The sequence below is a fragment of the Leuciscus leuciscus genome (assembly GCF_965113295.1).
Source record: "Leuciscus leuciscus genome assembly, chromosome: 1".
NCBI lineage: Eukaryota > Metazoa > Chordata > Actinopteri > Cypriniformes > Leuciscidae > Leuciscus > Leuciscus leuciscus.
Window position 1 is genome coordinate 24,437,553 of NC_138725.1, and position 25,216 is coordinate 24,462,768.

Sequence of the window (25,216 nt, forward strand, 5' to 3'; positions counted from 1 at the left end):
AACAGATGAGCGAGACACATAGGCTCTTAACGCCCTGACCGGGCAAAGGAAGCCTGCGTCCCCTTCCTCTTCGGATACCGGCAGGGCCGACAGGGAGATAACCTGTGCCCTAAACGGTGTGTTGAGGGATTTAGGAACATATCCGTGCTTTGGTTTGAGTATGACCCTCTAGTCAGTTGGCCCAAACTCCATACACGTCACGCTCACTGAGAGCGCTTGCAGATCCCCTATGCGCTTCACTGAAGCGAGAGCCAGAAGAAACACTGTTTTGAAAGACAAGAGTTTCAGGTCTATTGACTGTATTGGCTCGAATGGGGCACCTTTCATGGCTTCCAGAACCGTGGAAAGGTCCCAAACGGGAACTGAGGGTGGTCTGGGAGGGTTCAGCCTCTTAGCTCCTCTAAGGAAGCGAATGACCAGATCGTTCCTTCCTAATGACTGGCCAAGCGGTGGTTCAGCGAACGCTGCTATGGCCGCCACATAAACTTTGAGCGTGGATGGGGTTCTGCCCTTATCCAGAAGCTCTTGTAAAAAGGAGAGAACCTCCGGCACTCCACAGCGTGAGGGTGAAGTGCCACTCGCTGTGCACCAGCTAGTAAACACAGACCATTTTGAGGAATAGAGCCGCCTCGTAGATGGAGCTCTAGCCTGTGTGATCGTGTTTAACACTCCCGCTGGGAGGTTAACGGGTACCCGTTGATGGCCCACACATGTAGGGACCAAAGCTCCGGGCGAGGATGCCAGATCGAGCCGTTTGCCTGCGAGAGGAGATCCCTCCTCACCGGTATCGGCCACGGGGCGGTACTCGTCAGCTGCATCAGGACTGGAAACCAGACTTGGTTTGTCCAAAATGGGGCGACGAGTAGCACTGGGCATCCGCTCTCCCTGATTCGCTCTAACACCTGGGGTAGGAGCGTGACAGGGGGAAACGCATAGAGCGGGCAGCGGGGCCAGGCGTGAGCCAGCGCATCCCTGCTCTTGGAGAAGAATTCCTGACAATGAGCGTTCTCTTGAGACGCAAATAGGTCTATTTTCGCTCTGCCAAATGTCCTCCATAGCATTTTGACTGTCTGTGGATGTAAAGACCATTCTCCTGCCGGCAGATTGTTTCTGGACAGTCTGTCTGGTCCCACATTCAGATGGCCGGGCACATGCGCTGCCCTGAGCTGCCCAGACCAGGAGGCGTTCCGTCAGCCTGTGAAGGATTCTGGATCTGATACCTCCTTGGTGATTTATGTAAGCCACCACTGACATGTTGTCCGAAAGGACCAAGACGTGGCGTCTTTTTATCTGGGGACAAAAACGCCTCAGCGCGTTGTCAACTGCCATCATTTCCAGGCAGTTTATATGCAGAAGCTTTTCCCGTTCCGACCACTGGCCGAATAACGGTCTGCCCTCGAGCAGCGCTCCCCATCCCGAGGTTGAGGCGTCCGTAGACACCACCTTCACACTCGAGGAAGTCCCCAGGCTTACACCTGACCGGTACCAGTCGGTCACTGTCCAAGGTTTCAGAGCTGCGACGCATTTCTGATCGACCTTGAGGCGCGCGAGACCGGAGGTCCAAGCTCTACGCGGCGCGCGCGCTTTCAACCAATACTGCAGCGGGCGCATGCGAAGCAGACCCAGCTGAAGCACTGAGGATGCTGAAGCCATGAGACCCAGCATCCTTTGAAACTTTTTGAGCGGGACTAAAGCGCCGTGGCGAAAAATCTCTGTCATGCGCTGAATACTTTGTCTGCGCTGCGGCGACAGCTGTGCTGTCATAGACAGCGAGTCCAGATCTGTGCCCAGAAAAGATATTTTCTGACTGGGAGACAGCGAACTCTTCGCCCAATTGACTGTGAGACCTAAATTCTCGAGGTGATCGAGTAATATGGTCCTGTGTTCTACGAGCTCCGACTGTGATCGAGCTAGAACCAGCCAATCGTCCAAATAATTCAGCACTCGTATGCCTCGGAGCCTGAGGGGTGCGAGCGCTGCATCCATGCACATCGTGAATACGCGAGGTGCCAGGGATAGGCCAAACGGCAGGACTGTGTACTGATATGCCTGGCCCTCGAAGGCGAATCTCAAAAATCGCCTGTGACGTGACGCTATTTGTATTTGAAAATAAGCGTCTTTCAGATCTATCGACATGAACCAGTCCCCTTGGCAAATTTGCGAGAGGATTTTCCTGGTCGTGAGCATTCTGAACCGTCGTTTCAGAAGTGCTTTGTTTAGTCGTCTTAGATCTAGGATGGGTCTGAGACCCCCGTCTTTTTTGGGTACCAGAAAATATCTGCTGTACATGCCCCCTTCGCTCTGAGCTTGTGATAAGGGTTCTATGGCCCCTTTGCTCAGTAACTTCGCTATTTCGGCTCGAAGTAGGTGTGCTACTTCCTTCTTTACCGTAGTATCGATTCGTGCCGCTTTGCGTTGCGGGCGTCGACCGAACTGTAGCGAATAGCCTCTTTCTATAATGTTCAGCACCCATTCTGATACCCCGGGGAGCTCTGCCCACGCTTTCGCGTGAGTGGCTAGGGGTAGAATGATATCTGGGCTCTGGTCGCGATCTAGTGGCGAGCGGAGAGCAACGGTGTGCTGTAACATGAGCGCCGCGTTCGCAGCGTGTGAGACTAGGGGCGCGCTGATCACAGCGGGCAGCTTGCCCGCGCTCAGTTCTTCTGCAGCGGTGTGCTGAGAGAGAGCGAGCGTGGTGAGCCCCGTGGGGTTTAATATGTCTGTGAGCGAATGAGGGCGCGGGACAACGGGCCCATCTATAACGCTGAAAACACCGTCTGTTTGTGCAGACTGTATGTGTGTTGGTTTCGTTTTTACAGAAACCGTGAGACATGTAGCATGTAGTGTTTGTGGGCACTGGGACATGGGCACAATCACTACATTTGGTGCACAACCGTCATGAGTTGATTTTATTCGTGCGGGCCGTGTGTGGCGGGCCGTGTCTGTGTGTAGGAATGGGCACTGGGCAGTGGGCATTTTTACTACACTCATGACACCATCGGCCGTGGCCGGAATACCAGAAAATACACTCTTTTTGGGATTTATCTGGGTCGCCGTAAAAACGGCGTTTGTGTGCAGGCAAGCGGGCTGTGCTGCCGACTTGTTTACTGCTGAATATGCTGGAACAGTCGCAATTACTGGAACTGAGCGAGCGAAAATTTTTGGTGGAAGTCCGGCCGCAGCGGGACTTGAACACCGTCGCTTCCGTAGACTGGCTAGGAAGACTTAGAGGCCTCGGGCTTTACCTCAATCTTTTGCCGTGGCCCACGCGGCGGGGGGCGGCGGCCGGCGGAGCGGGAGCGCGGTCTCTGATCCCTGGTCTGTCGGTGCTGCAGGGCGGCGGCAGCTGAGGGTTGCGGCTGGGAGCTGCGAGCAGACGGCTGTTTAGAGCGACCTGCTGCGGAGCTTGAGCGCTTGGGCAGGAAATGTTTCATGGCCTGCGATGTCTTCTGAACCTCTGCGAATCTGTCTGCGAAGTCTTTGGCAGACGATCCGAAGAGGCCAGCGGGGGAGACGGGGGCGTCGAGAAACGTAGAGCGTTCCGAGTCCGACATCTCCGAGAGCGTTAACCACAGGTGTCTCTCAGCAACGGTGAGAGAAGCCATGTTCCGCCCCATGGCCTGCGCGGCGGATTTAGTGGCGCGAAGGGCGAGATCCGTCGCGCTCCTTAAATCCGGTAGGCTCACAGCTTCCGGTCCTTCCTCGTCCATTTTTCGGAGAAGGTTGGCCTGGAAGACCTGGAGTATGGCCATTGAGTGAAGCGCCGAAACAGCCTGCCCGGCGGCGGTGTAAGCGCGACCGTGCAAAGCTGATGTAGTGCGGCAGGATTTTGATGGCAGCGCCGTCTTAGCACGCCGTCCAGCAGAGGGCGGGCAAAGATGGGCGGCTACCGCTTCCTCGACGGGAGGAAGAGAGTGGTACCCTTTTTCCTTAGCACCGTCGACTACGGAGAATGCTGCGGAAACGGGAGTACGCACTCTGGCTGAAAAGGGAGCGCTCCAAGACTTAGCGACCTCTTCATGAAGCTCAGGAAGGAAGGGGGCTGGTCTTGAAGGCTGCGAAGTACGGTCCCTTTGCAGAAAACAGCCGTCCAGGCGGTTGAGTGCAGGCTGCTGGGGCGTCGACCACTCAAGGCCGAGGCTCTCGACGGCCTGCTCGAGCAGACGCATAAGCTCCGCCTCAATGCTGGCTCTCTTCCCAGAGGGCGGGTGAGAAGATGGTGCGAGGTCCGCAGAGCTCGACCAGTCCTCACTGCCCGACGCTAGGATAGAGCAACTGTCGTCCTCCACCTGTACGGCTTCCCCGTAATCCTCAATGGCGGCAGCGGCGGCAGGCGGCGACCGCTGACCGGCGGTGAGAGACTCGGGTGAAGCAGGCGGCGAAGCTAGCGGGCGCACCGGCGAGCTTTCGTGGGATGGAGGAGGTTCAGGGACCCGCTGAGCGCGGCGCTTTTTACGGCGCGGCAGCCCGACGGGCGAAGACGCAGCTTGGAGAAAGAATGCCCGGCGAGTCCGCAGAGTCACCATAGACATTAACTCGCAGTGAGGGCAGCCGCCCTCGGCGAGCGCGATAGCTGCGTGTTCCTCACCCAGGCAGGAAACACAGATGACATGGTGGTCCCCGTCGCTGAGTGGAGCTCGGCATGAGCCGCAGGAAGAACGAGGCATCTTGAAAAAGACGCTTCGTGCTCTTTTAGGAAATAAGTGTGCGTGTCGCAGCGGCGAACACACACACAGCAATGAAAACGATATAGGTACGCCGGAAAGCGTCAGCAGGAATGGCGGCTGAAGGCGGCGAGTTGTCGACCGGCAGCTTCAGATGCAGATAAATCCGCTGGGTGCTTGAGTCAGACGGCGCGGCTTCCTCTCAGGATCCAGCGATGCGTAGTCCGCTGAAGAGATGAAAAACTGACCAAACCAGCCTCTCTGGGCCGTATTTATAGCCCTAGCCCCACCCGCTTTCGGCGGGACATGACGTAATGGGCGCGTCAATGAGGGGCCTCTGTCAATAGGCTGGTGCAGTTGCCGCAGAGCAGCCTATGGGCGCGCGAGCTGTCTCGCCCATGTCTGCATGCTGCTGCAATGCGTTTTACATTATTGCAAAATTAAGGATAATTTTTGGCTTCAATATCTCGAGGAAAAGAGGTTTTCCCCTAGCGTAAGATACTTACGCAAGTACGAGAGAACCTCTCGTAAGAGAACAGGTTTTATAACTGTCACCGTCGGGACGCTTGGCACTCTTTTTTTTAAACAGGATTGGCGCGAAATGCGCACTTATACATTCACTGTACATGTTATGTGGTTTATTTTGTAGGTAAACTATCTTTGTAGTGTTAAGAGACGGACAGGTGTAGCCTATGGGATATACGGCGATTGTTTTTGTTTTTTTCACCTCTGCGTGCGTTAGACGCGTTAGAGAAAATGGTCGCATAGAATGCATTAGAGAAAGAGAGTATTTTCTGCACTAAACAAGGGAATTTTGCCAAGATATTTTCAGAGATAAGAGAAAAGATGTTATAGAATAATAATTTAATGAAAAAAACTGACATTCAAACTATTTTGGAATTTACTGAAAACGGCCCAGCGCGACATCCGACGGGTTTTCCCAGATCGCATCACATATAGAATGAAGTGTGTAACTGTTAGCCGTCATGAGGACGCCGACGCACTGAATCGTTCTTTGTTTAAATAACGTTAGTTTAAAGTTACTATTAGATGTAATGTTATTACCTTGACAAACTATACATCATTAAAATTATATAAGACTCAAGTTTCAGTATTTGAGCACTATTTTATTCTGAGAAACTTATAGGGACAGTTATGTCTTAATTTGTGTCAGGAGTTATGTAATAGAAAAAAATAGTCGATACCTTTAATATGAATTATGAGCGTCAGCCGCTCCCATTCAGAAAAAAAACTCCTGTGCTGTCGTCATGACAGCGCTTGACCAAACAACGCTCCTCAGGGCTTTTAGCTCCAAAATGTGCAGATTTTGACAAATATTGATAGATTTCATAGGTTTACGTCATATTTCTATAGAGAGGAATAATATTTATCGAAATTATAACCAAAATGGGCCGATGTAATCATTATGAGCGCCGATGGATACTCTGATGTACTGTGTTTTCAGTCCATACTGGCAGCCAGAGGGCTCCCTATGCACATTTAGTCCATATATGGAACACATGAAGAAGAGCCATTCCAGGAACTCCCTGACATAAACAAAGCTTCCAGAGATCGCTGTTACATGCTGATAAATACCCAATAAGCTGTGGAGAAAAAAAAGGCACAAGCGGGGAAGAGAAGAGAGGGATGCTTTAAAGGGGGAAGGGACATATTTGATCTGTTTTTTGTTTACAAAGAGTTAAGCTCAGTGTTTTAAGGTGTTCTTGTACATTCCTGTCCTTGTACTGCTGCTTCAGCCAAATTAATCGTGAGTGTCCTAAACATTTGAAATAATATGATGTTCAAACTTTTGACTGTTTTCTTTAATAACTTCATAACACAATACTTGTACTTTTACTTTCAGTACTTGAGTAGTACATTTTTAAATAAACTACTTGCAATACTTAAGTACAAATTTTTTTGAATACTTTAGCACTTCTACTTAAAGGGATAGTTCACTTTGAAATTAATTTTTGGTATGTTTTAGCTTACCTCAAGGGCATCCAAGATGTAGGTGTCTTTTTTTCCGCAGTAGTTTCAATTTTGATATTTTTAGGTCAAACCGTTCTTGTCTGTCAGTCATATAATGCAGGTCTATGGTCACGGTCTCAAAACACAAGCACAGAGTCCAAATTAAAACAATTCCCCGTCGTCCAAATGAAACAATTCCCCATCATAAGTACACATTGATGGCCTAAGACACGAAACGAGCGGTTTGTGTGAGAAAACGAACAGTATTTATATCGTTTTTACCTCTTATACGCAGACATGTCCGAGTGATCTGATCTGACGTGTACGCAGACTGGTGCATAGAAATATACACACTAGATGTCGCCTTGTCTATGGCAGTTCATTGGAACGAATGTCTTTAAAGGTGCCCTAGAATGTGAAATTGAATTTATCTTGGCATAGTTAAATAACAAGAGTTCAGTACATGGACATGACACAAAGTGAGTCTCAAACACCATAGTTTTCTCTTTCTTATTTAAATCTCGTTTTTGAAAAACACCCCTGAAAAACAGGCGAATCTCCACATAACACCAACTGTGACGCAACAGTTGGGATCATTAATATGTACGCCTCCAAAAATTTGCATATGCCAGCCCATGTTCAAGGCCAGGCGAAACTGCGCAGCCGAATCATCAGAAGTTCTGCAGGTGAAGGATCATAGGGAAAATGGCAGATCTATCTCTAATCTATCTATCTATAATCGGATACCGCTACAGTTTAATTCGAAGTTGTTAGTTTGCTCTGCCCATTTCACCACGGACTGTTTTTCTAACCTGGAACAATATCAAGCAGCCAGGCTTCTCTCGGCGTCTCAAACGGACGAAGGGGGCGATTTCAACTAACGTTATATTCCCGCAAGCGGTAAGTAGTGATTTTATTAACGATACACTGTGTTATCTAGATCCAGCGCGATATTGTTTTTTCCTCGAGAGACATCGTGGCTTGCAAACGAGCGAACGAAGCATGGCAGTTGCTCAGTGTTTGGATGTACAAATGAACACAAAAATATTTGTTTAGCTCCTTCATCCGAGCCTCTGGAGAACCAGTGGGTTATGTGAATTTCTGATGTGTAATTGTTCAAGTTCAGACAGATAATCTTTCTCTCAAAGTCGTTCAACACTGTTTATGCATCAGTAAATCGCGTTGCAGTGATAAGATCTTCATTCACGCGATCAACAGGCTGTCATCTGCTCAATGGTCATCACTGCAACCTTTTATGTGATGGGAATAGATCTAAATACTTAAAAAACTTCTCATGATTCGTTAATCCCGATAGCTGTAATAGTAAAAACGTATAAAAGCTGTAATAGTAAAAGGTTTCCAGATAGCTCGAATGCCAGATTTCATATGCAAGCATGTCAGCCAATCACAGCAGTGGCCGTTTACATTGAAGTCTCACAGCAGACACGCCCCTTCAAACAGAGCGTTCAAATCAGGGGATGAAATCAGGCTAGGAAATATGCCTTTTATTTCTAAATTATAACAACTTTTGATCTAAAAAACATACTAACATTATAAGGGCACCCCAGGAAACATTCTAAAATAATAAAATAATCCATTCTAGGGCACCTTTAAGGCGACATCTAGTGTATAGTCTTTTGCTTAAAGAACACTTCAACTTCTAGTCACTTTTTTGATAGAGCACTTGAACTTTTTACTTAAGTCTGGGTCTCTAGTACTTTATACATCTCTGCAAATAATCATGGTCAATGGGACCCTCCTCCAGGGCAGACACCTCTGCAGACAGCTGGTCACGCCAGGGAGCCCCACTGACCGTCTCCAAAACATGCTCCCCATCATCCTCCTCATGCTCATCCTCCGGGGCCATGACGTCACCAACCCCAAGGCAGATGTTGTGGAGGATGGCACAGGCTGTGATGACCTGAAATGAAAAAAACAAAACAAAAAATGATATGGTCTGGAAGAAAGAAGTTAATTATGTTTTTTGCAAATGTATTTTTCATTTAACTTACATGAGATACAAAGGTGTGGTGCACCTCCAGCGCTTGCAGGAAGATGGACCTGAACCTGGTCTTCATCATCCCAAAAGCACACTCTATAATGGAGCGTGCCCTGGAATGATGAAGATTAAAGCGCTGGGCTCCCACACCTCGTACTGGCCTCTTGTAGGGAGTGATGAGGGGGAGTGGGTGTTGGAGACACGGGTACCCTCCGTCTGCGAGGATGAAGTGCCCTGGAGGAGGGTACACTGACCTCCTGTACAGTGGGCTGTACCAGAGCACTCGTGCATCATGCACTGACCTGGGCCAGCCCACATAGGTGTCAATGAAGCGGCCCTGATGGTCACAAACAGCCTGGAGGATGATGGAAGGGAACAGTTTCCTGTTCCTGTAGCATTGACCATCAGGGCCGCTTGGAGGCTTGATGCGAACATGGCAGCCGTCGATTGCTCCTGCAGCTTTCAAGAAAGCTCTGTGTCTGGCCAGCCCTGCAAACCCACGGCAAACTGCCTCCAGGTCTTCTGGGGTGTTGGGGAACCGAATGACCTGGTGGCGGATGGCCACCACCTCCTCAGCGACCCGGTGGACAATGCGGTGGACAGTGGAACGAGGCATGTCAAACACTCTGGAGACGACCCTGTAGGATGTACCACACGCCAGCCAGAAAAGAAATACCAGGGTCTCTATTGTGGAACCCTATCCGTGTCGCCGTTCACTTCTCAACAGGTCCAGCAGCACTCTCAGGGCCTCCCTGCTCAGCCGGAAATCAGGTTTTGTGTCCAAGTCATTAAAAAACCTGTCCAGCACTGGCACGCTCAGGTTTATCCTGCATTACAGGGGTCTGGTCTGATTTAAAGAAACAAACAAAAGAGAAATTGTTACAAAGTAATTGTTGGAAGATATAGTGATACTTAAACTACTTTTAGTAAGTATTAATGGCACATTGGGGAAATTTTTGTAGTTATATTTAAAACCTTACTTATGTACAAGTGTTATCTTGCATACTTGTATTTAATTTACTTAAGATATCAAGAGTAAAAGTACAGTTATGTATTCTGCATAAAAAACCTCCTTGTCAGGGTTTTTAGATATGTTGTTGCATTCATACTACTGCTTGGCTATTTGTATATTGCATTTTAATTCTGAATATGTTGAAGGTTGTTATATTTAAAGTAATTTACTGTTGAGTAGTTTACTATACAACAATGCATCATATTGTAAAATACCGTGGTTTTGTAGTGTTACTGTCCTGTGAGAGAGAAAAAACCCCTCATTACTTCACATTTGTATGTGAATACTTAACGAATGTACTTGCTTACAGTCAACCACAGGTTATTTAGAAAATGAAACGAGCACAATTTTAAGGAATTGTTGCTATACAGATGCATGCCATATAAAAGGCTGCATCCGAAGGTGAGCGGGAGTAGCCTACCTTATATATATATATATATATATATATATTAAAGAGGTATATTTCACTGTATTTATTTAAGAGGTATATTTCACTGTGTTTATTTATTGTTTTGTGTTTTATGCTTTGTATTTTAAAAAAAAGCACGCTGGAAACATGCCTGAATAAGATCACCATGATCAAGAGAATAAACTCCATAAAAATCGCATCTTCGTAAGGTAGCCCATAACTAAACATTTGAACAGCTTTATGTGTATTTTGTATTTTCATAAGTAGCCTATCATAACATGACTCAAGTACACCCAATACTTATGTACATTTTAAAGTGTACTCCAGCAATTAATCACTCTTTTGTTGTCATGGACTCTAATGAATTTCAGCTTTACACTCATCAATCACCATCATCATCACCTGTATTTGTGTTCAGTTCTGGGGCACGTTCAAGATCAAAACGGTGCGCAACGTTTTGCTACGGTTTCCGGGTTGAACGTCATGTTTCCTGGAAACGGCGTGCACCGGTGTGCAACGGGGTTTGAGATACGTTTTCTCTTGTTTGGTGGGTGTGTCAGAACTGCAGTCCAATCAGCAGCAACATGTATATAAAGCACACGGTATTAAAGTGAACTCACACAATGGGTTCAAGGAAAGTAATTTACAAATGTGTTCGATGCAGCTCGGTATACGCAACAACTGAGGATTATTAGAAGACATGTTTGTCGTAAGTTTTATTGTAAAAATATTGGATATCAACATAATGATGTAGTTGTTTATATTTTTAGCTTCATTGCAAGTGTATGACATTTGGTATAGAAATAAACAATGGTAGTGCTTTTCCTAAAAATGAGAAAGAAAATACAGGGTATTAAAACAGTATGAACTACAAATAAAGTCAGTATGTGAGGCTAAATAGATGTGTTTTAGTCTGAATTAGGTAAGATGTGTGCTTCCATTTCAGTTTCAGCAATCCCTTCACCTGATTGGGATGTTCTCTTTTGTTCTGGGCGGCAAGTGCAGTAACTGTAACATCGGGCATATTTTGTAGTATTAAACACATATTTATACCGACTTCATCAGGCTCCGAAAATTCTTCACAAAGAACACAAAGAATGGCTTTCTCAGCTGCCATAGTTGCAACTCTTGCGTCATCAGAACAGTGTGTTCAACGCATCACCGTTTCTGTTTAAAAAACATTGTGCAACGTTTTGTCGGGGCTGAACGCAGCCCTGGTTCAGTCAGTGTCCAGTGTTGTCTTTAGTGGGTGTGTTGCATGTTATTCTGTTCCTGTTTGGATTACCTGTTGGTTTAATTAAATATTCTTCTTCATCTTCGTGTGTATTTCTACACCTGTGTGACAGTCTCTTTGTGTTGTGGCTTTGAGTTCTAGTATTTTCAGAAGCATGTCATCGCTGGCCGTGAGAACTCAGTTAGTTTGACCGCACTGGTTTAACCCACACACAACTGTGATCATCTCTGAACCCAGTTTAGGCAGACTGGTATGAATTCTCACACATTCAGAAAACAGTTCTGTCACGGACTGGGTTGGTGAAAGGAGCGAGGACTCAAGTGCAGAAAACAAATGGGTATTTATTAACAGTATAAATAAAACAACACTACAAACAAAAACTCCCCATGGGGGAAAACAGGACAGGCATCAGCAGGAACAGGAAACACAAGGGAACTTAGACAACGAACCAGCACAGGACTTCTTCTTCTTCTTCTTCTTCTAGGATTTAATGGCGGTTGGCAAACCAACTTAAAAGGTGCATTCCCGCCACCTACTGAAATGGAGTGTGAAGCGCATATTTGGAAAGGAAGTTTAAACTAGATCTACTCTTTAAAAAAAAAAAAAAAATTACATATATATATACATATAAAATTTACACATAATGGAGTTTTAAATCCTATTAAATAATCCTGTTTCCTTTAAAAATATAAATAACTCATGATAAACTCTTGATTGTTTAGCACCTTGTCCTAGGAGAACCTGAAGTGTCAACTCATTGATTTCTACACTTCTTAAAGCATGTCTTAACTGGGACCGTTCTCTTTCATAAGCTTCGCATTCTAAAAGGACATGCTCTATAGTTTCAACTAACCCACATTTGTCACAATTTCCATTCTCATGTTTACCAATTCTTTGTAAGCTTTGATTTAATAAACAATGTCCAATACGCATTCTTGTTATTAAAACATCCTCTTTCCTGTTTCCGAATCTTCTTCTCTCTGACCCAACTTTTCCTTGAATGCAGTAAAAATGTCTACCTTTTATTCCTTCATTCCATTCTTTCTGCCAAATTTCCTGTATTTGTTTCGCTATTATCACTTTATTTCTGTTTTACTTAATGCCACTTCAATGTCAATTTGTGAATGATTTAATGCCTGTTTAGCCAGATTATCAGCCTCCTCATTTCCTTTCACACCCATATGCGATGGAACCCATACAAGATTTACCAGAAGTCCATACTGTCTTGTTCTGTAAAGACTCTGCATTACTTCATTTATCATGTCTTGCCTTGCTGATGATGTTCCACTTTCCAAGCTATTTAGAGCGGATAAAGAATCTGTACATATCACTACCCTTGTTGGTTGGATTTCTTCTATCCACTGAAGTGCTAGACATATTGCAATAATTTCTGCAGTGAATACCGAAACATAATCTGATATTCTTTTTGCCATTCTAATGTTAAAAAGTGGAATATATACCGCTACTGCTGTTTTCCCAAATTCTGGATCTTTTGAACCATCAGTGTATATTTGAACTGCACTATAATAAGTTTGATCAATGTATTGCTGTATATTTAAATTTCCTAATCCATTTGTATTGTTATGCTTTTCTTTAAGCAATTGAATATCAATCAAAGGCATTGGGAAAAGCCAAGGAGGAATTGCTGACCTAGCCACAGTAGGAGCAACATTGAAGTCACTTAATCCCATTCTCCGGGCAGCACAGGACTGCAAACACAGGGAGACTTAATAGGAAGCAAACAAAAGAGGGTAACGAGAAAGGCAGGTGGGGCAAATTAATCAATAATCAGGTAACAAGATGGGAGGGGCTAGACAATTGACAGGAGAGCACATGGCACAAGGAAAAACATGACAAGCCATGTGCTCACAACAAACCAGACTATACCCAACGCATGACAGACCGGGAATGCCAGAGCTCTGTCACCAACCCAAGATGTAACCCAAAATGAAGTGACAGAACTCTGACAAGTTCCTCTTCTTTTTTTTTTTTTTGGAACAAATTGAGAACAGAATTATCAATGGATGCAATTTTGTAAATTTTCCATGCAGCCAGATTCAATGTATGTACAAAACATCCTATTTTTAGGATCTGTAGCTTCTTGATAGCAATATCCATATTTCCAGCATTATCAACAGTCACAGCTACAATCTTGCTCAGATCTATCTCAAACTCTTCCAGGATGTCTGAGATCTCCTCGCCCACTACTTCGCCAGTTTGTGATTTGTACACTGCCCTGGTGTGGAGGACCTTCTGTCTTACACTGCCCTGGCTTGTGTAGGGCACTGTAACTGTGAGATAGTGATCCTGCCGGAGGCTGGTCCACCCATCTGATGTGATGGCCAGCTTTGGCACACTGATCACATTGGCCTTTTCAACACCATACCAGGAAGGAATTAATGTGTCGCTGAGATAACTTCTGGAAAGTGTGGTATATTTAGGGTTGAGTGCCCTGCACATTTCCCTACAGTAAAAACAATTACTGTTTTCATTTGTTATGTTATCATTATTAAATTGGTGTGTTGTTGTTTATTGTATTGTTGCATGATGGGGCTAAAATACAACCCTTTTTATAATACATCTATATCCTAAAAATGTATATACTGTGTATACTGACAAGCTGTTACCTAAAACAGTTGGACTCCACTGTTGCAAAGGGGTGTATGCCTTTCACTATGAACTTGGTCAAGGCTAAGTGGCAGTCGTTCACCCTCTCCTCAGGCATCCTCCCACTAGCTGCAAGGGTGAAGGGGCTTTGGCCTTGTCTTGGACCAAAGGTATTAGGAGGAGTGGGTTGGTTCATAGTAGCTGCAGCTTTTAAAAAAAAATTATAATAAAAAGTTGCAAAATGTGGCCAATGTTTACATTTGATCATGAACCCATGTTCACATGATTAAGTTAATTCTGTGTCAGCATTTCATCATTGCAAATTAATTTATGGGTATAATTTATAAATATTATACATGTATTTGTTAATGCACCAGTTCTGAATATTATACATATGTTAATGCACCAGTATGAAGGCATTTTCTAGTTTTTAAATTTTATATACTGCAGAAAAAAATACTCTAAGTAGGCTATTTGTAAACTAACTTAAAGTGCTGTGCATTTAGCCTAATAAATGTTTACATACTGAGTTTTCTTTATTTGGGATTTTAAAAACAAGTAGAAAATATGTTGAATGCATAACGTAATTTCTCCCAAATGAAATCAACATAATTTCAATGTAAGGTAAGCAAACCAATTAGGGAGATTGTATATTTATTTTAAATGGCGTGAACAACATTGATTCAACATGATTTTAATGAGCAAAAAGATGTTGGATCAATGTCGGAGATTGTTGACATTGTTTCAATGACGCGAGAGATCGTGATTTTGCGATGATTTTATCGCAATTTTATTTGAAAAGGCTGCTAGCATACATACCTGATGTAGATGGGGCAACCAGACACGAGCTAGCTAGGCAGTCGAAAACTTTGCATTTCTCTCGCTGGTTTCACACTGCACGCGTTAGCAGAGCGTAAGCAGCGCAGGAGCAATGCATATGGTGAGCGGGAGCAGGACACGCGCGTTTTTCTTTCACACTAGCAGCGGCTGAACCGCGGCGTGTGTACGGACAGAGTACTCTATAATGGGTAAGTTGGCATTGCTTTATTTCGTTTTCAAATACATTTAAGAGAAAAGACGTGTCAAGAAGCTTATTTTATTAATTAATATATTATATAACTTTTGGTTCATCTTTGTTTTTGTTGACTTTGTTTACCGTGTAGTGCGAGTTGTTGATAGAAGGAAGGCCATTGCGCTGTATTTGCTATTACGAAGACTACAGAAAAGACGCAGACTTTGGGTTCACTCCATGAACCGACGAAGGAGAGAATATGGTGCATATTACCATCTTGTCGCCGAACTCCGTCTTGACCGTGACCGGCACCTAAACTACTTCAGGATGAATGCGGAGCAAATGGATCACATTCTTTCCCTGATTGGAGGCCAACTAACAAGGCAAACAACAAACTACAGGCAGTCCATTGAACCCAAGCAGCGACTTGCAGTTACACTGAGGTAAATATTAGCCCATTATATGTATTTTTAAATATTAATGAATACATTTATTTTGCTTCAATAAGTTAAATATAAGTTAAAATATGTATTGCACTAGTTCCATGCTTCAAATAAATAACTTTGATTTGGGTACATCAACTAAAAAAGGTTTATTAAGTATATTGAACCAATATCTCAACAAAGTCATGCATACAATTATTATGAACATACATGCTTAACAATATGGTTACATAAACAATACAAAAAATAATCCTTGAAAACACTATTAGGGAGAATGGGGTAAAGTGAGACATTTTTTACATTTGTTCCCCTCTAAGCGAGCTAAAATGATATATCAGTCAAATTTACACATTTCCCATTAATTCAGGATGTTTCCTAGCAATGGAAATTATTAGAATGTATTCAGGACGAAGGGCAGTGAAAATATGACTGTTTTTAAAAAAGTGGTCTTGTGTCTCACTTTACCCCAGCTTAGGGGTAAACTGAGACAGACCAAAGAAATCAAGGGGGTAAAGTGAACCAGCTGGGGGTAAACTGATCCACTTACTTTTTCCACTCTGAAACTTCCATAACAACACATGTTGTAACAGAAATAATCTTGACAGCTAGCTTGACAACCACACATTCCAGAACTAATGTCGGACTAGTAACAGAATCATGGAGATTGGTCAATTAAGCAAATTTTTTTGATGACCACCGGTGCGCATCCAAGTGAAGGTGCAACGCCCTTGGCGTGCTAAGGGTGAAAGGCACACTGGAGGAAATTCCTCCTAAAAAAAAAATAACTATGTCCAAATTATTGTGATACATTTGGAAAACTCAATGCAGTCAGACCTCCCCTGGCCAGCCCAGGGAGGGTGGCCCATCCTGAGCCAGATTCGGATTTGTCCGCCACCGCTGGAGCTCCGTCTGGAGCAAAGTCCTAAAACTGACCTTTGGGTCTTTGTGGAGGAGGGACAATGCTCCGCTCGGACAAGGAACATGGACCAGAGAACCGTGGTGGTCAGACCAGGTGGGGAAACAGCCTGACCCAGCCCAGGGAAAGTGCACTTTGTGCGGGCGAGACTTCCAGTAAATAGGGTCTGGTTTGGACACCCAGTCCCTCTGTGCCAGGGCGTGCACACCGGTGAACGTGCACCGTCCTGGGTGAGCTAGGGGTGAAAGACACACTGGAGGATATTCCTCCTTGTAAAAATGTCCAAAAATATCTTGTATTTGAAGAAGAGCTCCATGCTCGCAGACCTCCCGGGCCAGCCCCAGGGAGGGTGGGTCATCTCCGGTCAAAGTCAGATCCGTACACCTGCTGGCGCTCCTGCTGGAGCAACCACGGACGCTCGGCGTGTTGTAGAGGAGGGAGACGACACTCTTATCGGACTAGGTAATGGAAAACAGGCGCCTCCGGGTTGCCTGGGGCCCAGGGGAGTGCACCCTCTCCTTCGGGCCGTCAAGTCGGGGTGCCCGGTCGATTGGAGCTTCGGACGCACCTGGGGATGGAGCAGCTTGCTCCTCCCCGATTTGCGCGTTGACCTCGGGAGACTAAGATGGCCCGTCTGAAACGGATGTCCGCAAAGGTGGCAGCGGGCGTGTCGGGAGGCTTAGATTAGTTGGGGCCCCCCTGGCATGTCTTAAGAGCCAAACTTTGCCCTGCGCCTCCCCCCGTTTTGAAAGCACCCTTCCCGGTTACGGCCTCGATCCAGATGCCTCCTGCCCCTGCCCCCGGTGGATGGTTCCTCATGCGCCCTATGAGTGGCCGTGTAGTCTCGAGCCTAGGCCCGAGTGGAGCGAGACCCGTGTGTAGGGAGCCTGCGCATCGCGGTTCACCGTCCGGGGCTTCTCGGTTGATCCCAAAGGTAAAACTTATGCATGTCGAACAGTCGTTCTGGGTAAACGGCGAAGCGACTCCAGGGGCTTGAGACACCCCTGGAGAAAAAGCTGTGGAGGAAGGTCCTCCTCCGAAAACAAAACGGACAGTGTCCGTGAGGTTGCAGGTGGACGAGATTCCCATGCTGACTTTACTCCCTAGCAGGCTCCCAGGGAGAGTGCGGAGCTCCTGTCGGAGCGACCTCGGTCCTAAAACGGACCTTGGGGGTTTTGTCGAGGAGGGGACAAACGCTCCATTCGGATAAGGTGAGACGGAGAAGGTGCTCCACCTCTTTGACTAAGCTACTGCACCCCAGGCTACTGATTTAATTCCCCCTTCTTTTTTTTCTTTATGAATCTTAGGAGGCTTGACTTGTCAATATTTCTCTCTCTTGCAGCTGCTCTTATAGACTTCTTTCCTTCCTTGACCTCAGCGGCTGCACTCTCCATCTTCTAGAGGGGTGTTTTGCCCCAGGTTTTCTTCCTGGTGTATTGCCTCCTTGGCATGATGGCTTTTCTACTATGTTTATGACATTAAAAATAAAACATATGTCATGTAATATTACATTAAAATATGTTTAAGACTAAACTTAACTTGTGCCTCATGTCTCACTTTACCCCACAGCATTTGTCTCACTTTACCCCACCGCCACATTTTAGAAAAAAACTATCTCTCTTAGCAATTCAGGCTTATCTTCAGCTAGCATCATCACATGGTTTTATATGTTGGTAGTTCATCAACATGTATGATATACGTTTTTTTACCTGAATCAATTTGCTTTGGCACAACAGTTGATTAAGTTGACAGCAAGAAAATTTACTTTTACATGCAAAAAAAATATTTTTGTGAAAAAAACATGCTTACGACAGCACCATGAGGTCCTCTCCTTCATGGCCAAGGGGAAATGGAAGGGGCTTGAAAACATAATGGTCATATGACCACAATTGTGTTCCATTGCCTAGATATAGGGGGTGTCTCACATTACCCGATGTCTCACATTACCCCGTTCTCCCCCTACATTGAAACTGCTAAACTATTTACAACATATGGTTGGATTAAGTAAATAAAAAATTCTTTTGGAATGTTAAACTGTAGTACTACAGTCGATGGTAAATGGTGGAATGTTGTTCAGGCATGGTGGACATTGGCGGAGGTGTGACTTGGTGGGGGTGATGGGTTTGTTCCTCGTGGTAGGTGGGTGTGGGGTGAATAGGCGGAAATCCAGATGATTGTGGGTGCTGGCTTGCTCTTCTAGGGAACACTGTGTGTGCTGCTGTCGCTTGTTGCCTCTGAACCTCATCTTCTAACTCCAGGTCAGCCAGGTAGGTCATTATATGTATGTGTGCCCTGGAACGGTTTCTGGGAAGCAACCGATTCAGTTTTGGAATTAAACTGAGGGCAAAATAATACATTTCATCCTCCTGTGTGGGGACATTTGGTGAGTAGTGGGTTGTGTTATTATGTCCAATAACTGTTGCGCCGTTGTATTTGGGGAAAATGTTCTTCTCCGCTTCTGTCTGTATTGTTGACTGTCAGTCATCAGTGTTTGAACCCTAGGATGAAGGGTGGGGGTAGGGGTGTCAGCTCTGTGAGCTGTTATTTGTGGTGTGGAGGTGCTAGGCAGTGGTGTGGGGGTAGCCGATCTTCCGGCTAGCCTCTGTGTTGCAGGCCTCTGTATGGTAGGAAGTGGACTAAAAGGTGTAGTGAGTTCAGAAAACTCTGGCTCCACTTCCTCCTCAGCAACAGTCATGTCCAGAGGTTCCAGCTCACTCTGCAAAGTGTGTCTGGAACTGCAATTAAATTAATTAATATATGATATAAATATATGGCCCCAACACATAAGTATTGTTGTACATTACACACAATTAATAATATACTCATGCTCAGTGAAAGACTATTTAGTACTGATTGTCTATAAAAGAAAATAAGACACTAAATAGCAAGGTAAAACATAAGGTCAACAACAATGCCATTCTAACCTTCTAGGCTGCATGTACGGCAACATAAATGACATTACTCTGTCGTACTTCGATTCCCTGACTGTGGCACCTGCAGAACCACTGGGCACAATATTTTTTTTTGTTTCTTGTTTCTGACAAAAGCATCTCTCAACAACTTCCATCTTCGCTTGCATTCACTCACTGTAAAATACATTAAAAATATGTATTACATATGTAAATTTATCCATATATATATATAATATATTATATACAGAAAAAAAAAAAGGGTTTTCCACAGATTTCTGGGAACTGGAGAGAGCTTCACCAGCCTGGCCTTCCAGTACCGTCTAGGCATAAGCACCGTTGCTGAGTCTGTCCACAGGACCTGTCGAGCAATTGAGCAGCAGATGATGGCATCACAGTTCCCTAGACCAACAGAGGACATGTGGAGAGTCATAGCGTCCACATTTTGGGAAAAATTTAACTTTCCAAACTGCCTGGGTGCTATTGATGGGAAACATGTTACCATTGTGTCACCTGCACATTCTGGTAGCTTGTTTTTTAAGTACAAGAGGACTTTTTCTATAGTTCTTCTAGCACTAGCAGATGCAGACTACAGGTTTACGTTTGTCCAGGTCGGAGACTTCGGCAGAACAAGCGATGGTGGAGTGTTTAGTAGTTCTGCTCTTGGAAGAGCCATGGAGGCCAAAGGTTTGTCTGTCCCTGCAGACTTCCCTTTACCAGGATCTGGTGTACAGGGCCCAATGCCATACACCATGGTGGGTGATACTGCATTCCCACTAAAAACAAATTTGATGAGACCTTTTCCAGGGAACAGAATCCCACGATGGAGACAAATGTTCAATTACAGACTGTCACGGGCAAGGATGGTGGTGGAATGTGCTTTTGGCATTCTGTCATCCAGGTGCAGGGTACTCCATACAAGGATTAATGTGAAGCCAGAGAATGCAGACTCTATAGTCACTGCAGCCTGCATCCTTCACAACTACCTGACAAACCCATCAGAAAATCAGAGGTGGATGGAAGAGGCAGAAGAAAGAGGGGAAGTCCTACCACCTGTTAGAAACATGGGTGGAAATAGGGAATGCAGAGTAGCTTACGATGTGCGTGAAAAGCTTTGCACATTTTTCTGCTCAATTGAGGGTAGAGTGTCCTGGCAAGACAACATGGTCTAGGGTTTAAGACAAAAAATTACACTGTAAAAATTCCTAACTTCCTGCTCAACTTGAAAACGTCTCAAGGTTACGACTGTAACCCTAGTTCCTTGAGTAGGGAACGAGACGATGCGTCGATGACGCTTTGGGAACGCCCCCAGCGTGTTTGCGTCTGAAGCATCTATGTCAACTAGTCCAATGGAATGAATGAGCGTCACGGGCGGGTGACGTCATGACCAGGAAGAGATAAAAGCGCATCCGGTGCAACCGGCATTAGCTTCGAAATTTGCTGAAGCAAGTCGATCACAGGGATGTAGGAAGTATGGTAGGGCGACGCATCGTCTCGTTCCCTACTCAGGGAAACTAGGGTTACAGTCGTAACCTTGAGACGTTCCCTTTTGAGGGAACTCGCGATGCGTCGATGGCGCTTTGGAAACGAGAATACCCAAATCGCCAGACTTACAAATACCTGAGTGTCAACATGTTGTCAGAACTAACACTTAGGCACTAAGCACTTGAGACCCTGGGGCAGCATCCAGGTCCAAGCTATAAAACCTCACGAATGTGAGCAGTGAGGACCAACCCGCCGCATCACAAACATCTTGGAGAGAAACTCCAGATAATAAGGCTTTAGAGGCCGCCATACTCCTAGTGGAATGAGCTCTGACCACCAAAGGGCACGGCTGGTCAGAGGACTCATAAGCAAGAGAAATAGCCTCAACTATCCACTTGCTCATTGTCTGCTTAGAAGCCGGAAGACCTAATTTAGGTGATCCAAAGCAAACAAATAACTGATCGGATCTTCTCCACAAAGAGAAGCTTTTCCTGGTCCGATGAGGTAAACGGAGGAGGACAGAAAGCTTGCAACACAATAGGCCTCGGAATATTGGTAGGAACTTTAGGAACATATCCCTGTTTAGGGTATAAGAAAGCCTTAACCATCCCGGGTGCAAACTCAAGGCAGGTGGGAGAGTTCCCGAAAGGGCCTGAAGGTCTCCGACTCTTTTGAGGGACGAAATAGCTAGCAGAAAGATGGTCTTGAATGTAAGAAACTTTTCTGAAACCGAATCTAAGGGCTCAAAGGGAGCCCCAGATAGACCTTCTAAAACTATTGAAAGGTCCCAAGCCGGTACCCTTGTGCGAACTGCAGGCCTCAGCCTCAGGGTGCCACGAAGGAAACGAGTAATCAGAGGGTCTCGACCCAAAGATGTACTACCCACTGGGGCGTGGAAAGCCGCAATGGCTGCCACGTAAACCTTAAGCGTGGAAGGACATAAACCTGATACAAAACGATCTTGTAGAAACTCAAGTACTGTATTAACTGAACAGTTAACTGGATCCCACTGTCGCTGGTGACACCAAGAAGTGAAAACTCTCCACTTTAGTGCATAAAGTTTCCTCGTAGCAGGAGCTCTGGATCTTAGACACCGCCGCGTGATCTTGATCATAAGGAGCGGGTTTCCCCTCGAGGAGAACCCTCTGGTCCTGAGACACCACTGCAAAGGTCTCATGTACAGCAGGCCAAAAGGTATCACGTTGGACGCTGCTGCCATGAGGCCCAATAGTCTCTCGAACTGTTTCACAGTGCGTGACTGGCCTAGCTTTAGCTCTTTTGTGGCTGTAAGGATAGCAGCTATACAAGCGGGCGATAGGACGGCTCGCATCGTGACCGAATCCCAAACCACCCCAAGAAAAATGGTCCTCTATACTGGAGAAAGCACACTCTTCTTGGCGTTGAGCCTCAACCCCAATTTCTGCATATGAGCGAGGACGACATCTCGATGCCGAACCGCCAACTGTTCTGACTCCGCTAGAATCAGCCAGTCGTCTATGTAATTCAGAATGCGTATGCCCTGCAGCCTGAGCAGGGCCAGAGCTGCATCTACGCACTTCGTGAATATGCGGGGTGATAGAGCTAGACCAAATGGAAGCACCCGATACTGGTATTCTTTGCCCCCGAAAGAAAACCTCAGGAACTTCCTGTTTTGAGGGAGGATGGAGACATGGAAGTATGCGTCTTTCAGATCTATCGTGACAAACCAGTCCTCGGATCTGATTTGAGTCACGATCTGTTTGAGTGTCAGCATCTTGAACTTGAGTTTCTGAACTGTACAATTCAAACGACGAAGATCTAATATGGGACGCAACCCTCCATCCTTTTTTGGAACAATGAAATAACGGCTGTAAAAACCCGATTCTCTGTCGGGATAATACACCTGCTCTATAGCCTCCTTTTCCAACAGAGCTTTCACTTCTTGCTCCATCACCAGAGCCTGCTCGGGCTGTACTAACGTTAGCAACACCCCGTTGTAGCGTGGTGGACGAGAACCACTATTCAGAGATATTGTCAAAACAAGCATCAGCTATCAATATCAAGAAGATTTAGCATTTCCAATTTATATATTAAATTATTAGTAGGCTAGGATTATTGTATTATTGTTATTATTATTAGGGAAGGCTACTTTTATTATTAAAGTGATAGGCTATTATAATTAAATTGCCACGCAACAATTTCATAGTGCATCACCGCATAACCAACGTGCTGTGAGGATAATAAAATATTACATAGAAGCTTACTTCTCCTCATTAAAAATGTTCTAAAACATTTCGGTCGATTACAATGAATTATATAGCCTACATTAATTATTAACAGTCTATAATATGTCCGAACACTGCAATAATTCATCAATGAAAATAAAAAACAGCTTTATTTAAAAAAATTTTTTTTAACAAATTAATAAAAGAGGCAATGTGTACATCGCAGGTGGCTTGGAAGAAGTGGGTAATGGTTAAACAGAATTATCTCCCTTTTATTTATTTTTTTTAAATTTTTTTTGCTGCAGATGAAACTTCTGTTTTCGTGCAGGTGCAGTGAGGGGAAAAACACTGAGTTTAGGGCAATCGGTTCGTAGCTCTGCTTCAACTGTGCGATATAGTCACGAGGAGAGACCAAAATTTCTAACATGCCAGAAATTCATCCGACCATCAGATTGCCGGTCGGGAGAGGTTAATCGCCTCTCATTTCCCCCTGTACACTGCACGACAAACGACGCGCGACAAAGCTGAAAATCGGCCCGATCCGAAAAAGAGTCGCACGAGTCAGAATTCGGCTCAAAATCGGACGAAAATCGCACAGTGTATGCCCGCCTTTAAACTTGAAAGAAATAAAGATTTGACATTTATCGTGATAATTATCGATATCGACTGATATAATCAAGCGTAGCGTAGTTCTGGCAGGTCACGTTAGTCAAGCTCGCATCAGCTGATCCACATCTACCTATAGGAATACAACGCCTATCACCATAAGCTCCTTCGGTATTATCATCAGCTATCGCGTTTCTCAGGAGCTAATTAAATGGCGAAATTCGGCAGGCAAACAACATAATCTCACAAGGAATCGTGCAATCGGGAATTTAACATGAGTAATTCGTTCCCCACAAGGATTTCACCTCAGATTCATCTTAAACTTTAACATGAGATTCGCCGCATTGATCATAAGTTGCCTGATTTGGAAGTGACCTCAGTCTGCATTGCTGCTCGCATCGCTGCATTATTGACACAGGACTCGACGTGATTCATTCCCCATTCATCTCTGAAAGTCTTCACAAAGCTAAGGTAAGTCCTTTTTATTGCTCATTGGTAAAATCTATCAGGGTATTAGCAACATGCTTGCTGCTAATGTTATACGTGTGGCTTGGGCTTATCTAACTTAGTCGTTTTTGCTCTTGCTACACAGTAAATTCCACAGTGTTAAATCAACACTGATCAGAGCAAATATGGTCCCACTCTACAGAGTGTTAAAGTAACACTAAAGCGGTGTTAAAGTTAATGAGATAATTAAGTGATTAATTTAGTGATGATTGAGCATTATTGAAGACACCTGATGTTAACAAGCAGAATCACTGAAGGAGAAAATCATAAATTGTAAGTTACCATTATGGTGATGGGTGTTTGCTTTAGTTGGGCTCTTGACCCTTATATGTTTACTTTAAATGTTACTGTTGTTTGTCTGCTGTTATTGATGTATAACAGTCAAATGAACAAGGTAAAGTGTGATCTGATAGTGTTGGTTATGTTTTGACATAATCATGCTGTGATCTGAAAAATGAAACTTATTGAGAAAGTTTGGTTTATCTTGTTACCAGCAGCTTTGTGATTTTAACAGCATATGATTATCAATACTTTACTTATAATCCAAAATATTTCATAAACATTGTTCTGATCAAAACACTTTCAAATTAATTTATTTAGAAACACAGACATCAATAATCAACCTGTGAATCTCAACAATGGTGACAATAATAAAGCATGTTGCAGTGGCTGCCACCAATCACAACTCATTAATGGCTCCCATCATGCATTGCGGTATGAATAAATTATGATCTGAATTGTCTATTTAATTTACTTTCCCTAATTGAATATTCTGCTCGTCACCATTGTTGAGATGCATAGACTGAATCTTGACGTCTGTGTGTGCCTAAAGGAAAGATTTTTTTGTTTTAAACAACTTTTAAGAAATCCTTTATATTATATAAAAAATTCTGGATATTTATGCAGATTCACAGTTATTTTGTAACCAACAACATAAATCGAAGTCAGAAATAAGGATCATAATGAGTTCAGTGATCAAGTTCAAATGATGAATTTCATAATATAACCAACACCATCAGATCACTTTTTTTTTTTCTTTGTTCATCTGGCAGTTATAACTCAGATACAACAGCCAAACTAATTCTGAAGTAAACATATAAGGGTCAAGAGCCCAACTAAAGCAAACACCCATCACCATAACGGTGGCTTACAATTTGTGCTTTTCTCCTTCAGTGATTCTGCTTGTTAACTGCAGGTGTCTTCAATAATGTTCAATCATCACTAAATTAATCACTTAA

The 25,216-nt window shown here is 44.5% G+C and overlaps 1 protein-coding gene and 1 long non-coding RNA gene across 2 annotated transcripts in view; both read right to left on the bottom strand.

Annotated features, from left to right (window-relative positions):
- LOC309503306 overlaps window positions 1-25,216 on the bottom strand; it is a 131,345-nt gene that overhangs the window by 62,909 nt on the left and 43,220 nt on the right. The gene's annotated exons all lie outside the window — the stretch shown is intronic.
- On the bottom strand, window positions 8,345-9,483 carry LOC309476630 (putative nuclease HARBI1). Its single transcript, XM_082139762.1, has 2 exons — window positions 8,648-9,483; window positions 8,345-8,556 (listed from the first exon to the last, which is right to left on the bottom strand). Exons 1-2 carry the CDS (start codon window positions 9,248-9,250, stop codon window positions 8,347-8,349), a joined length of 813 nt encoding a protein of 270 aa, XP_081995888.1. The 5' UTR covers window positions 9,251-9,483; the 3' UTR covers window positions 8,345-8,346.